Source organism: Leopardus geoffroyi, chromosome E2 (genome assembly GCF_018350155.1).
Source record: "Leopardus geoffroyi isolate Oge1 chromosome E2, O.geoffroyi_Oge1_pat1.0, whole genome shotgun sequence".
In the NCBI taxonomy this organism is placed as follows: Eukaryota; Metazoa; Chordata; class Mammalia; order Carnivora; family Felidae; genus Leopardus; species Leopardus geoffroyi.
The window spans coordinates 47862298-47878010 of record NC_059335.1 but is presented as its reverse complement, the minus strand read 5'-3'; the positions used below and the strand labels follow the sequence as shown (position 1 = coordinate 47878010).

Here is a 15713-nt window from a genome sequence, read left to right as displayed (position 1 = left end):
AGGGGCACTAAGGAATCCCCTCCTGAAATCACTGTTGCACTATATGCTAACTAATTTGGATGTTAATTATAAAAATAAATAAATAAAAGCCCAACAAATGTATACTCTAAAAAAAAAAGTCTTTATTGTTGATAATTTTATTATTGTTTACAATAATGGAAACCTATATGTTTGTTCAGTGGCAACACTTGGGAAGAGCTGGATTTTTTTGCATGGGGGAGGGGGTTGCTATACTTTTAAACTGCACAAACTCTCAACAACAACAAAGAATACCCCAGTGAGGAGAAATGTTTCAGTTATCTCTGGTAAATGGCCATCACAGAGAAGCAGTGTGATTTTAGTTGTATTTTGAAGTGCTTTGGACAAACCACAAACTGTGGCTAGAAGATGCCTTCTAGCAAGGCTTGAACTTAGGTGCCTGTTTCTCCATGATATTTTATTGATTTTTATACAAGTTTTGTGTTTTTTTCAAATCATTTAGTAATTCTATCAAGACTATTCTAGCAGGTGAATGCCAGGTGAACAAGTACCGTCACAGGTGACTCCTGGGGAAGAATCAGCAGTTAAACAGTGTTGCCTATTGCCCGCATAGTCACTCACATTTTATAAGTCTGAGTGCATACTACTCTGGTCTCTTGATATTTAGAGAGAAATTTACTAGAATTTTGCATATGAATTTCCCTGACCAAGACTCTAATCCAATGTCCTTAAGACCTTTGAATGAGGAAAAGCTAGCCATCCTGAAATCTTCTTTTTGCTTAAATAGTCAGTAATTTCCACTCCCAGTTGTCTAGTCTCTTGGTGAGTCTTCAGGGTTAATAAATAGCTAATCGGTGCAGGCCTATTATACCACCTACAAGAAAATGTATACTCATCATCAAACATAATTATCTTAAAGCTTCAGCCACTCCTCAGATTCCACTGGGAGCCACCTTCTCCCCTGGTCACCTCATGACCTGAATACCCAGCTCTCCCTCTAACTCCTTTGATACCTGTCTTTAACAGCACTGCAAGATCTGGGGACCCAGGTTATAGTGTGTGATCATGGCACATTTGCTGTTATTCCTGACTTTAAAGTAGGGGGGAAAATATCAACTTCCCTCCCAGCTCTCTAAAAAGCCTAGGACTGAAGTTCTAGTGGGACTTCAATTTCATGCACGAAGTCATTTTTGCCTTGGCTACCCAAAAACGTACAGCTAAACTCAATGTTTTGTCGCAGTGTCTACAATGACAGAGGATTTGATGTGGATTACTTCCTTACAGCTGAAAACATACTGAATAGTGATGGAAAGAATGCCTTCCTTCCAAGATTGAGCACAAAGCAGGTATGTCTGCTCTTACCACTACTATTCAACACCATACTGGGAGTCCTAACAAGTGCAAGAAGGCCAGAAAAAGAAAGAAAGGGAATAGATTGAAAAGGAAGAAATAAAACTGCTACTATTTGCAAGAGGACAAAACTGCCCACAGAGAAAATCCCAAAGAATCTACACAATCTCCTAGAATGAACAAGTGAGTTTAGCAAGGTCACAGAATCAAAGTCAAGGTACAAAAAAGAAAAAACCAATTGTTGGAAACTGAAATTTCTTTTTTCTTTTTTGGTGGAGAACGTGGGCATCGATCCCACCACCTCTCGCATGCCAAGTGGGAAACTGAAGTTTCTGATAATAAAATTTGCTACAATTTTAATAAATTTTCAAAAATAGTACCATTTACAACACCACACAAAAAAATCATGAAATATTTAGGTATAAATCTAACAAAACATGTCTAAGATACACCTGCTGAGAACTACAAAATAATGACAAATGAAAGAACACTTAATAAATAGAGAGAGAAACACCGTATTCGTCGACTGAAAAACTCAATATTGTTGTCAATTCTCCCCAATTGATCTATATATTCAAAGTAATCCAATCAAAATCCCAGCAAGACCTTTTGTAGAAATCAACAAAGTGATTCAATTGTATGGCAATCATACAGTAAAGCTTAAAAAGAAAAAAAAGCAGTGGAGAAAGGAGGGCAAAACCGTGTAATGGTTAGAGCATGAGCTCTGAAGTCAGACTGCCCCGGTTTGAATCTCTGCTCTTCCACTTATTAGCTGTATCTTTGGGCAAGCTACTAAACCTCCCTGTTCTTCAACTTCCTGACTGAAACAAGGTAACAGCATCTACTTCAAAGGCTGCTGGGAGGAATGAGTAAATGTGGAGTACCTAGCATAGGAAAGCACACAAAATGTTACTGGCTGTTAGCCTTTATTAAAAGGACAGCTATAACAAACAAAAGGCTAATATTCTGCAATGACTAGAACAAACAAACCTTGACTCAAGTAACTTCGACCATTTCTTTGCCTAAATCACTTTTGGTGTGTCTGCAGAATTACAAGTCCATTACTAAAAGAAGATCTCCCAGTGTCTTCTCCACTTGGGTGGATTGCTGTCAAATAAGGAGCTGGTAAAGCTGTCTTCTCAGGGCAAGATTTCAGACAGCAGGGTAAATCTGGAATTGAGAACTGTCTTGACAAGGAGTTGACAGTACAAAGTGGCATGGGAGGGAACAGGGCACAGACTGACATGCATCCAAAGAAGAGGACTGGCTCCTTATTTTTACAAAAACATACCTTAGGATCTCTCTAGATGGGTGGAGACCATTTTGATTTTCATGAGTGGGGGCAGGCAAGAGTGTTGCAAATAGTATCTAGTGGGCAGAAGTCATTGAGTAAGCTAAACATCCTGCGGTGCATAGGATAGCGCCAACAAAAAACTATCAGGTCCCAAATGCTGATAGTGTCAAGTTTGAGAAACCCTGCTCTAGATGGATAACCCAGGCCATTTCTTTGGTTATAAGGTAATGGCAGACATGCTATTCTAGGCATTATAAGGATAAATGTCAAGCTTTTGCATGTAAATATATGAGTAATAGAACCATACAGATTTTGTCAACCAACAAATTTAAGAATGCCAAGGAGCATATATTGAAAATATTTTAAACAGGATACATTATCTGGGTAAAAGTCAGGGCTAATAATTTGTAAGTGTCAGTAAGAAATTATAAATTACAGGGGCACCTGGGCTCAGTCAGTTAAGCATCTGACTCTTGGTTTCAGCTCAGGTCATCTTAAGTTCGAGTCCTGCTTTAGGCTCCACAATGAGAGCACAGAAACTGGGATTCTCTCTCCCTCTCTCTCTGCCACTCCCCCATTTTCTCTCTCTCTCTCAAAATATATTTAAAAAATTTAAAAATTATAAATTAGCAATATTGATTCAAGAAGAAATAGACAATGTAACTGGCTCAATGCCACAGAAAGAACTTATAAAGTAGTAAACATCTCTTCTCTTCTACTACCCCCAACAAAAGCAACTGGCCCAGCCAGCTTTATTAGGTGGATTTTTTTTTTTTTTTCCAGATTTCCAAGGAACAGATAACTGCTAGGCTTCTGAAACTGTTCCAAAGCACAGAAAAAGAACAGCCTCATAGCTACTTCTAGCAATGCTGTATAAGTCAATTCCCAAATCTGGAGAAAGATGGAAAAATGGATGAACCTGGTCACTTGAACCTATCATTGTGGCAGAGGGAAGGAAGAGTATAGATGGGCTAGACTAGACCACAAGTACCACCCTTGCAGTGGGGAACAGAGCCACACCTATACCACATCAATTGTTGAGGGAGCGAAGAGTAGCTTTCCAAAAAAGGGAAGGCAGTAATTACCATGAAAAGGGGGTAAAAAATGCTGGCAGGCCAAAGGAACCAAGGTCCAGTACAGGCTTCTCCCTAGGGTGGTCATACTCAGGATGATGTAGCTGAGAGGAAGTCCTAAAGGTTTTCCCACACTTGAGACACTCGTATGATTTGTCTCCACTGTAGATTCTCTGATGCCGACTTAGTGTTGACTTAACAGTGAAAGTTTTTCCACACTTCTTACCCTCATAAGGTTTCTCCCCAGTGTGGATTCTCTGGTGTATAACCAACTCAGAACTACTGGGGAAGCCATTTCCACACTCCTTGCAGAGATAAGGTCTGTCCCCACTGTGGATTCTCTGGTGCCTGATTAGATTGGCACTATTCTTGAAGGCTTGCCCACATTCTTCACACTGATAGGGTTTCTCTCCAGTGTGGATTCTCTGGTGCCGAATTAATGAAGAATTGCCATTAAAGGATTTCCCACACTCCTCACATGGGTAGGGTTTCTCCCTAGTGTGGATTCTCTGGTGTCTAACATAGTAAGAAAAAAAGCTGAAGCATCTCCCACATTCCTCACATCTGAAGGGTTTCCTTGCACAGAAGATTCTCTCATCCTTTCTTTTAATATTTTTCGTTGTGGAGATTTCCTGGTGTTTCTCCAGTTCACATGTTCCTGGAAATTCACTTTCCCGAGAAACACTCTGTAGCAGCCCACGTGATATCATCACATTTCTTTCTTCAGAAATTCCCTGTGTTGATGTGGACTGTCAGTGTTGGTCTCAGCATCTGACATGAGAAATGGAAGACACATGCCACCTGAGAATTATACTAGAAACAACAGAGCACTGAAATTATAGGACCTTTAGAGATTACTATCCCAACCTCCATGTAGCCTGCCAGAAATATAAACCTATTAAACTGGAAGAGCTAAATATGACAGAGGCCGAAAATAGAAGCTGTGGAACAGGAAATGAGATTTTGAACCCAGGTCACTACACTTTCCAACAATGAAGACTACTTCCTAAGCTTCTCCAGACCTTCATGTCCCTATTAACTTGTGACTTCATAGTACTTAAATGCTTGAAAATGCTCATGGAAGAAGCAGCACGGGATCTAAGAACAAGAGGCAACACCTGATGGGCTACAAGAGTTGAGTGTATGCCATCCAACTGTTAGAAATGGCTGCGTGTGTGCTGTTGTTGGGACTCAAAACGTGTCTGCTCAGCTAGTCGGAAAGGGGACAACTTGCTTTGAGGCAGGAGACTGCACAATGCCCCCTTTTGCATAGTGAGGAACAGGAAAACCTCAGGTGAGAAACAGACAACAATAACAGCCTGTCCACTGACATTTGTATTTCCAAAGACTGGAAGATGACATTTTAATTAAGTTTGTTAAAATTCGATCCATTTTTTTTTTTAACTTTGAGTTCAATTTCATATTTAAGTGTTGATCTTTATCAATCTGTACACTTGTTAATTAAACATTAGTATGCTAAAAGCAGATATTAGCATTTTTATGCCTTTTGCACAATAAAATTATGTGCAGAATGCTTGTTTATCTTTCCTTTTCTTTACAAATTAGCTGTCCTTGATCTTAAACCACTAGAACATAAGCTTCAGGAGAGCAGGGGCTTTGTTTTCTTTCTTGCTATATCCTGGGTGTCTTGAGCAATTCTTGGCACACAGTAGGTACTAAATAAATACAATAAAATAAATGATTGAATAACTGCTACTCTGTATACACAAGCATACAACTTATATACTGCAATAATATAATTATTATGGCTCAAAAATAATTGTATCTTTGTTATAATGGCTGATCTACTTGCTTTGGTTAATATTTCCCTTTTTCAAAATGTTTTTTAAGATTATTTATTTCGAAAGAGAGAGTGAGCGGGGAAAGGGCAGAGACAGAGTGAGAGAGAAAATTCCAAGCAGGCTCCACGCTGTCAGCACAGAGCCTGAGGCAGGGCTTGAACTCACCAACCATGAGATCCTAACCTGTTCCCAAACCAAGAGTCAGATGCTTAAGAGACTGAGCCACGCAGGTGCCCCTGAGAAGTTCTATTTTAATAGGGAGTGGGGGTTATCTACCAAGTTCTCTGTGTGTGTGAATTTGAGTGGGCTTCTTCAGAAGGGAAATGCTGGGACACAGGAACAAGGAGACAGATGAAACTGTGAACAGCAAAATAATCTGAAGCACAGTGACCAGAATAATGTGGAGCCTGGAAATCAATTCTCAATTTCTCTTGCTGTTTGGTAAAAAGCAAGTGTCACATTATCCAGATTAGAATAACACATGACAAGGAAACCCTTCTCCTTCCCTGACACCCTAGAACCCTATCATTCGACTGATCAGGTTCCCCACAGCGGTTCTTCCAAGCAATCACAACTCTCCCTAAAGCCCCACCTGCTCCCTTACCTAACTCTCCAGTCACTGCCACCTCTTCCTCACTGGGAAAACCAAGACGGCCTCAAAGGTGCTCCTCAACCTCCTCGCGCTCCACTCCCACACGGTGGCGCCCATTTCCCACCTTCCCTTTAGGGCTGCGCCTCTCCTCTCCAGGCAGCTCTTCCCACTCCTCTAGCGGAGGTCAGCAGGTACTTCCTCTCCCTTCTCCCCTTTCACTTCTTCTTACTTCGCTATTCAGGTCCAATGGAGGGTAGTTATCTTTCCCAGACTAGCTTGATTTTTCTTTTTAATTGGCTGAGAACCACTAGTGGGTCATGAAATAGATGTAGCGGATTGTGAGCAGAAATCTTTCACTCAAAAATAAAAATATTTTATTTAACCCAATATATCCAAAATACTGTTTCAACATAAAGTCAACATAAAAATTATAAATGAGATCATTTATACTTTTTTTGTACTAAATCTTCAAAATATGGTATTTTATACTTTTAGGACATTTCACCTTGAATTAGCCCCCCTTCTAGTGCTTAAGAGTAATTTAATAAAGCACACATAGCTAGTGGCTACCATGTTAACAACACAGAAGTCAACAAAAGGAAGTCCTACTTAGGCTTTCAGTCCTAAGCCTCATGTTCTTTTTCTTTTTAAAGTTCATCTATTTTGGGGTGTGGGTTGGGGCAGAAAGTGAGAGAGACTCCCAATCAGGCTCTATGTTGACTACTGATCAACACAGAGCCCGACGCAGGGCACCCCCTAAGCCACATGTTCTTGAACGCTAACTTAAAAAGAAGAATAAATGCTCACAGGTGGACCTCAGAAATATCCATTTTAAAATAACACTCCCCAGGTAATTCTCCTGCACATCAAACCATGAAGCTCTTCACAATTTTATGGTGATATACATGATTAGGGTGTAGTGATATCTCACTGTGGTTTTAAATTGCATTTTCCTAATGGCTAATGTCAAGCATCTTTTCATTTCTGTGTTCTCTTTGGTGAAACATCTCTTCATACCCTTCACACATTTTCTAACCGCCTGTTTGTTTTTATTGCTGAATTTGAGAGTTGTTTATATACTCCAAATTCTAGTCCTTTTCCAGATATTATATTATGCCAGAAATTATATTGGATCTTTTATTATTCCCTTCCTCCAGCCAGACTATCTTCCCTTCCCACTTCTTCTGCAATGCATTCTTACATGCTGAACACAGAACACATGGCCTGCCACTGAAGGAGTGTTACCTGATCTTCTAAGTGAGAAGTCCTCTAACCTCTCCTGCTGTGTCCCACAGCCTGCTGCGTATATACCACCAGCACTTAACACATTCTCTCCGTTTTAGCCCTCTACATCGGTCTCCATAACTAGTATCCTCCAGAGCTTCTCCAAGAAGTTCCATTTTGGCACACAGCAAGTGCTCTAAAACTTGTAAACCATGCATCTAACAAAGGACTGTCGTTGATGGTTCTAAACCTGCCTCACCTACCTTGACAGACATCATTGGTACTCTCTGCAGGTGGATCATCCTGTGTCTCCAGGCCCCAAGACAAATCCCCTTCCTCCAGAAGTGACATCAGGGCAAGTCTGCAAACAGGGTATCCTGCAAAGGAGGAAGAAAATGGTGCTGGAGGGGAGTTCGCGTTAGTGCTCCTGAGGTACCCTGTAACCTTGTGTCTACAGTCGGAGGAGGAAACCCCAAAGCAGCTCAGTAAGGATAAGGCCCACAGAAGTGGGCTGGAGGGTGGGGAATTTTTGATCAAGAGGAAACTAAGCATTTGTGACCTCTTCGTAAAAAACCATGCAGAGTTTGTCTGTGAGATCCTGTAAGACATTGCAAGCACGGAAAAGCAACGAGGGATGTCTTCCTTAGATCACAGGGAGAACTGAAGGCATGAACTTCAACAGAGGATGTTTCTTTCCCATAGTGCCCTTCACAGAAGCCCTATGATGGGAATTGTTCTCACCAGAGAATGGCCAAACCCACATTAGACCCAAAGTAACCTCAGACTTCCCCCTCCATCCCTGCCTGACATATTCTGGGGCTGAGGGTTTAGGAATTTTTGCCCCTGCAAATATGTGAAAGGTTGTGAGATTCGTGTCACAATCCACCCTACCCTTGTCCAATGAGTCTGAGTCCCAAAGGCAAAGTGGCCTTACCCAGGGAAGTTAAGTTCCCATAATTTGTCAGCATCACTTCCCTGTACAGGTCCCTTTGTGCAGAAGAAAGGCCAGCCCATTCTGTCCAGGTGAAGTAGATAGCCAATCCTCGAAGGTCACCACCTCCTAAAACAAGAGGTTCCTGCTGCACCAGAGCCAATCCTCTGGCTCAGAGCCAGAGTGTGGGGCCCAGGGGACAGTGTAGGGGCTGAGGGAGAGTCCCGTGATGGACAGGAAATGAGGAGTGACAGGACACAGCCCTGAGTGCTGATGAATGACCACACCTACAGCCAGCAACTCCAAGACTGCCTTCACTATCAGAGCCTCTTCTAACTGCACATGAGACTATTACTAGAGACAACGTCACAACACAGAAAACTAAAACAGAGTATCTTTTACAAATTCACCCTCCTGAAGTAAACCCTCATCATTTCTGCGCATGCTCTTCTGGTCTTTCAGATACTCCATGAACAGATGATTGGACTCCAACTGTACCTCTCATGGGTGACATCCCTCAATGTCCCTGCTACCTGTCCTCACTTTACTGATGAGAGTCCAGCCCATCCATCCTGCTCTCTGCACTTACCCAGAGTGCTGCTGTTTGTCCACATCTGTCTGCCCTACCCCAATCCTCACACCCACCTACTGGGAACAGTCATGGTTTGTCAGAAAGGGCCCTGTTCCCTGAAACCTTCACCTGATGCACAACCTGGCTGTGCCACCACCCCTCCACCCTTAACAAAAGGGGGCTGTGCTGCCCCTTCTTGAGCCCCTCCAGCAGAAAGGACTCTGGTGTTGGAAGAGCATCCTCACCTCCAGGGAGTCTTCCTAGGACAAAGTGTTTCCTGATTCTAACTGCTTCTAGGTGGCTCTTTGGCTATCTCTCTTTATATTTCTCAAATATTATGTCCTCCATCAACCAAAATGCCTACCAGCCCAAAGTCTTCCTTCTCAGACAGCACCAATGTGGTCCTTCTCGTCTCCCTGGTGCCTTCCCCTTGTGGACATGATCCTCCCTCCAAGGTCTCACATGGTCCTGGCATCAGTCACATGCCTGCCTCAGATGCCCTAGTGATCTACATGTCAGTTATGTTCCTGACATGTCCAATTCTGAACTCGTCACCCTCCCTAAAATGGCTACTTCTAATTCATATGACCGGCCTAATACAAGGAGAAACAAACACTAAGTGCTCAAACCTGATGCTGGTCATTATCTTGATCCTCTGTCTCAATCAGAAGCACCACTTTCAGCTTGGTCTTCCTGGCTGGAAACCTGAGCATCATTCTCAACTATCCCCCTAGCCACTGCTTAGTTCTGGTAAGCAATCAGCAATCAAATGCTGCCAATTCTATCCCCTAAATATTTCTTGGATCTGATGCCTATGCAACATCATTAATCACCACATAATTCAAGTCCTCAGCAACTGTCCTTTGGACCAAGGCAATGGTCCCTAACTCCAGGTTTATCACCCAAGTCCACCTTCTGTCCAACACCTATTACGATCATTGTAAAATGCCAATCTGACTTCAACTCTCTGGGTTAAAGCTCTTAGATGGATCATCATACAACAACAAACTCAAATTCAAGAACCTGAGCCTGAGCTCTATAGGCAATAAATGTCAGATGACAAGAAAGCCCAAGACAAGACAAAGGAAACTGTTGACAGGCTCTGCTGACAATATCCAGGAAAAGGATGATAAAATCAGGAGAACCATATAAAGAAGAGACAAATGGTTGCTGAGACAGGAAAAACAGGATTTGGATTGAATGGACAAGGTGACAAAGGAGACTGAACAGTCAATAATGACTAAAAATCTAAAAATGGTGACCAGGGATAGTGGCATGGGGATACTAGCAATTGGCAGAAGTGCAGGAGGAATGGGAGGGGCAAGGGATACAATGAGTTATGCTTTGATGTGTTGAGATTAGGCTTCCAGGCAAAGCGATATTAGCCAAAAGGAACCCACAGACAATGGATGATCTGGGAACGGTACTTGGGATAAGATCACAGATGCTGAGATGTGACATAGAGAAGTCCCAAGAAGACAGAGCCCATCAAGCAGTACTGAACAACCCACCACACTGCAGAGCTGAAAGGCACCTGGCAGAATCTTTTTCCCTAACCTGGAATGAATAGCATTCCTGCCATCTGACAGATGAGGTCAGCTGAAGCACAAAGAGGTCAAGAGATTAGCTCAAAGTTACAATGCCCTGGAGGGCTGATGGGGAAATTACTCTGAAATTTCCTATCACCTAGTACCATGTTTCATATTGCAGCATGCTGCTTCCCTCAACTGACTCTCAAGACAGACATTCATTAAAAAAAAAAAAGAGAGAGAGAGAGAGATAGACATTCACGTGCCCTTCCTGAACCAATTCTTTCATCACTGATCCTGAACCCCCAACTTCGCTCTCTTTTTGGAAGACAAATGGTATAGGCCCCCTTCTTTTCTTCCCCTTACCATCCCTCTGGTCCTGCCTCCCAAGAACCTTGCAACCTTGTTAATCTTGAACACTCCCACCAAACACTGGATATCTCTACCATCAGCCTGAGTCCCATATCTCACGGGGTCCCTACTGAACCTGGGGGCCCTCCAGCTCAGCAGAGATTCTGGCAGGGCATGAGGCTGTACTTCTGATTCCTACTCTCTCTAGCCATCTCCAGCCATTGTTTCCTGCACCCTGGAGTCTCAGTCTGTCATCATCAGCTCTCTCCCCGAGCATCCAGTCCCACTGTGTGGATGAACAGGGGCATCTGCTTTGGCTCTAACGCTTTTGCCAGAATTGACCCTCTTATCTCTCATTTCACTGAAATAAGATTTCTTGAAGGATCTGAGGGAGTCTCAGCTCACCTGGCGCCAGGTCTTCAGGCGCATGGCTGCCATCACCAGAGCTCCCTCTCAATGAAGGGCAGGGGCTGAGGGAAGAAGAAGAGAACCAAGAGTGAGATTGACCCAGGCAGTGACTTTCCTTTAAACTTGCAAACCTGCATTAGCTGCTAATAACAACTGACATTCACTCTACCTTGCAATATGCCAGCTTCAGAGCTAAGCACTTTCCATTCATTATAGTACTAGCAGATATGTAAAACTATTGTCCTCATTTTGCCAAAAAAAAAAATAAATGAGACTTAGAGGGTTTCAGTAATTATCTTAGGCCACAAGAGCTGTATTCATAACCACTAGGTAGTGCTATCTTTTCTAGGTAAAACAATATAGTGGGTCAAAAATACATACAAACAAAAGCAAAACAAATCAAACCTTAAAAAAAAAAAAAAAAGCCAAGGGAGCACATGGGTGGCTCAGTTAAGCATCTGACTCTTGATTTCAGCTCAAATCATGATCTCATGGTTTTGTGAGTTTGAGCCCAGCTTTGAGTTCTGTATACTGACCACAAGGAGCCTGCTTGGGATTCTCCCACTCATTCTCTCTCTCTGCCCATCCCCAGCTTGTGCTCGATCTCTCTAAATAAACCTTAAAAAAAAAAAAAAAAAAAGCCAAGAATAAACTTAATAAAAAACATTACATTACAAGGGCACCTGGGTGGCTCAGGTCATGATCTCACAGCTCATGAGTTCAAGCCCCACATCAGGCTCTGTGCTGACAGCTAAGAACCTGGAGCCTGCCTCGGATTCTGTCTCTCTCTCTGTCCCTCCCCTGCTCATGCTCTGTCTCTGTCTCAAAAATAAATTAAACATTAAAAAAAATTTTTTTAATATAAGAAACATAACAAATTCATGTAAAGAAAATCAAAAATATTACTGAGAAACATAAATGAAAAGGCAAAACATGATCCTGGATGGAAACAATCAATATTAAACTTTTTGTAAACGCTGACCTTCCTACAAACTAAGATACAAATTTAGTTATAGCTTCCTTTCATTAAGAGCTTGTACATGCTCAGCACCATGCTTAAATGTTTTATACACATCTTCTCATTTAACCTCACAATATTCTTTTAAATGAGATTTAGGTTTTTGGGTCATTCCCCACCCACCGACCTCTCCAAACAGATGAGTAAACAGAAGCTAAAAGATTAAGGCACTTCACTAAGTTCACACAAAGAATAGATGGTCAAACTTGGATTTTATGCCAAGTTTGCCAAATTTCAAGAGCCATATTTGGTTGTTATTTTGTTTTTGTTTTGTTTTTCTAATTTTAGAAAGAAAGAGAGTATGAGCGGGCTAAGGGGAGAGAGGGAGAGAGAGAGAGAGAGAGAGAGAGAGAGAGAGAGAATCTTAAGCAGATTCCACACCCAGCTTGGTGCCCAATCCCACAACCCTGGGACCATGACCTAGGCCAAAATCAAGAGTCACTAAACTGACTGAGCCACCCAGGCACCCCAGGTAATTCTTTTTCTTACCACACACATGTACTACTATTTAAATTTGCTTAGGTAGTTCAATTTTATTTATTTTTATTAAAATTTTTTTTAACATTTGTTCAGTTTTGAGAGAGACAGAGTGTGAGCAGGGGAGGGGCAGAGAGAGAGGGAGACACAGAACCCCAAGCAGGCTCCAGGCTCTGAGCTGTCAGCACAGAACCCGATGCCGGGCTCAAACCCATGAACCGTGAGATCACAACCTGAGCCAAAGTCAGAGGCTTAACCGACTGAGCCACCCAGGTGCCCCTAGGTAGTTAAATATTAAAACCAATTTTTTTCAATGTTTATTTATTTTTTAGAGAGAGACACACAGAGCAGGAGCAGGGAAGGGGCAGAGAGAGAGGGAGACACAGAATCCACACTAGGGTCTAGGCCCTGAGCGGTCAGCACAGAGCCTGATGCGGCTTGAACTCACAAACCGTGCAATCACAACCCTAGCCAAAGTTGGATACTCAACTGACTTAGCCACCCAAGCGCCCCTAAACCCAATTTTTAAAAGTTCCAACTTGAGGAATTTATCTGAGATGTGTCCAAAGATTTCTGCTCATAAGCATTCACCACAGTTATTTCTTATATGAAAAAGGTACAAAGTTAAATATCCAACAATTTGGTACAAATCAGAAACAACAAAGTAGTCATTAAAAATCATTCTGTGATGGGGTGCCTGGGAGTCTCAGTTGGTTGAGTGTCCTACTCGATTTCCACTCAGGTCATGATCCTAGTGTCATAGGATCAAGCCCCATGTCTGGCTCCACGCTGGGCATGGAGCCTACATAAGATTTTCTCTACTCTCTCTTGCTTGCCTCTCCCTTGCTTGCACTCTAAAATTAAAAAAAAACAAAAAAACAAAAAACCCCACAAATCATTCTGTAGAATATTTCACAACATAGGAAAATATTCAAATCCAGGTAAAAAAATTTCATATTTCAACTTTCAAGTGTGTAAAAATCATACATATGTACTTATATCTACAAAACCATTCAACAGATAAAATTTTAAAACAGTATCTCTGAATGGTAGTCTTATTCATGATTTTTATTTTTCTGCCATTTTATTTCCCTAATTTTCTAACTAGAAATTGAATTAGTTTTTTAATTAAAAGAAATGTCATAACACAAGTATTAAATGGCTGAATGGGTCCCAAATATGTCCTAGCATATGCTGTTCCCCCTGCCTCTAATAGCCTTTCCCGACTTGCCCCCTTTTTAACCTGTTAACAACTCCTTTCACAGCTTCAGATCTCAATTGGAAAGTCATATCCTGGAAGATCCAAATTAAGTCAGATCTGCTGGACATGTATCCTTTTCTTATATCAAGTATCTTACACTGCAATTACAAATATATTTGCTTGCCCTCTCCGTCAATGTTTACTGAGGTAGACTCTGTGCACGGGAATTTGGTTAGCACTAGGGATTCAAACACAGGAAAGAAACTTCTTGTTCTTGTGTGACTTGCACTAAAATAAGTGTGAGGTTACAACTGTGTTAAGTGCTAAGGTATATGGTGGTCTGCAACCCCATGATGATGTCAACAGTGCTACTGAAAGCAGGGGGAATGCCCTAACCGAGGAAGACTTGAGAAGTGGAATTAACTAGCCCACAACAGCGGCGGCGGGGGCAGGGGGACATACTGAACGAAGAACCACGTTTTACAAGGCCAAGGAGCCTGTAACAGGGGAAGGGGAGTGGGCTGCAAGGCCGAGGATGAAGAAGCTGCGCGACGCCAAGCCAAGAGGGCCCGTGAATATTCGGAACGTGCTTCTGCCCAAAATCAATGGGGTCATTATGAGCAGGGGCAGAGGTATGATCAGAATTTATTAATATCCACTTCCCCATTGGGCTGAAAGTTCCCTGCGGCTGTCTCACTGATTGCTGCATCCCCGGAACCTGAACTACACTGCACTTAATAAGCGCTCAGTGGGGTAACGAACTAGAACTGTAGCATGTGGGTCATCCGAGGGGGCTACATTTTCCACTGGCGGCCCACACCCTCAACCCCCATTTCCTTATGCGGTCGCGGCGACGAGTGAAGGGAGTGCGGGGAAGGGTGGGACAGCTAGCAGACCGCCTCGTTCTCCTCGGGAGCCACGCCATCACCCGACTCCATTCCAGGTAGGCCTCCCCCAGAGGCCTCGGGAATCTAGGAGCAGCCAGCCTGGGGCGCGGGACAGAAGGCTCTCATTCCGCACTCACCTCCCGCGGCCGGCGGCTGCCGGCGGACTGCTGACATGGGGCAGGAGGCGCGCCAGAAGTGCGTCATCGCCTGGCGCGTCTCTCGCTCCGCGCTTCCTCCCCTCTAGGATTCTGGCGATTTTTCGGGTTTCTTCCGGTTCCCTCTGGGCCGACCCCTGGGAGGAGGCAGGCGTCTCTCTCGGAGGAGCTTGCGGTCGCACAGCCTTTCAACCTTCCCACCGGGTAGAGGAAACCAAAGGTCATCCTGGATGAGCGCTAGCATCTGGGGATTCTCTTATTTGGCGGTACACAAGCTGGTTCTGCTCATTGGATCAAGTTGGATTTCATTGTAGATCTATCGAGTTTTAACTGCAGTGTGAAAAATGGATTTAAGTTAGGCAGGAGAGCAGTTAGGAGGCTATTAAAAGGGCTTAGGCACAATAATGAAGAGCAGAGGCAGTATTATTCATAACTCTGCCGTTAACATTATTACAAGCTATTCTGCAACGGGAATCAGCTGTAACTACAGACACACACAAGCACGGTTATATGAATACATTTACTTAGCCTTCTAGATGTACCTCTTTAGATATTAATCATTACATATTCTTAATTTCTTATTACGCATCATCAGCGCCCAAACTGCTCCAAAATCGACAATGTTTATTCTGTCTTAGTGCCCTTGGCTTGACAAAGAACAAAATGTTAGGAGATTTGCCTTCTTCACCCCCAAATCTATTATACCACTGAGGGAACTGAATCCTAGGAAGATGAAATATCAGAGATCTCACAGTGATGTAGGAGGCTTCTTGGCTATCTTTGCATTATGACCCTGACTTTTATCTCTCATTGTCCTAACTCAGTCACTGCAGCCTTAACATCACTTGGGCATCTGCAAACGCTTCCAGTC

At 42.8% G+C, this 15713-nt stretch overlaps 1 protein-coding gene across 6 annotated transcripts in view; it reads right to left on the bottom strand.

Moving 5' to 3' along the window:
• ZNF19 (zinc finger protein 19) overlaps positions 1 to 15099 on the bottom strand; it is a 29419-nt gene extending 14320 nt beyond the window's left edge. The window contains exons 1-5 of one of the 6 annotated variants that reach the window (XM_045443444.1): positions 13843 to 14818; positions 11102 to 11166; positions 8249 to 8374; positions 7578 to 7691; positions 4222 to 4467 (exon numbers count right to left, since the gene is read on the bottom strand). In XM_045443444.1, the coding sequence (XP_045299400.1) occupies positions 4406 to 4467; positions 7578 to 7691; positions 8249 to 8374; positions 11102 to 11166; positions 13843 to 13928 (453 nt within the window). In that variant the 5' untranslated portion in view covers positions 13929 to 14818 and the 3' untranslated portion in view covers positions 4222 to 4405. The other 5 variants (XM_045443436.1, XM_045443441.1, XM_045443442.1 and 2 more) reach the window with 5 other exon arrangements.
• Positions 15100 to 15713: the final 614 nt, after the last annotated feature.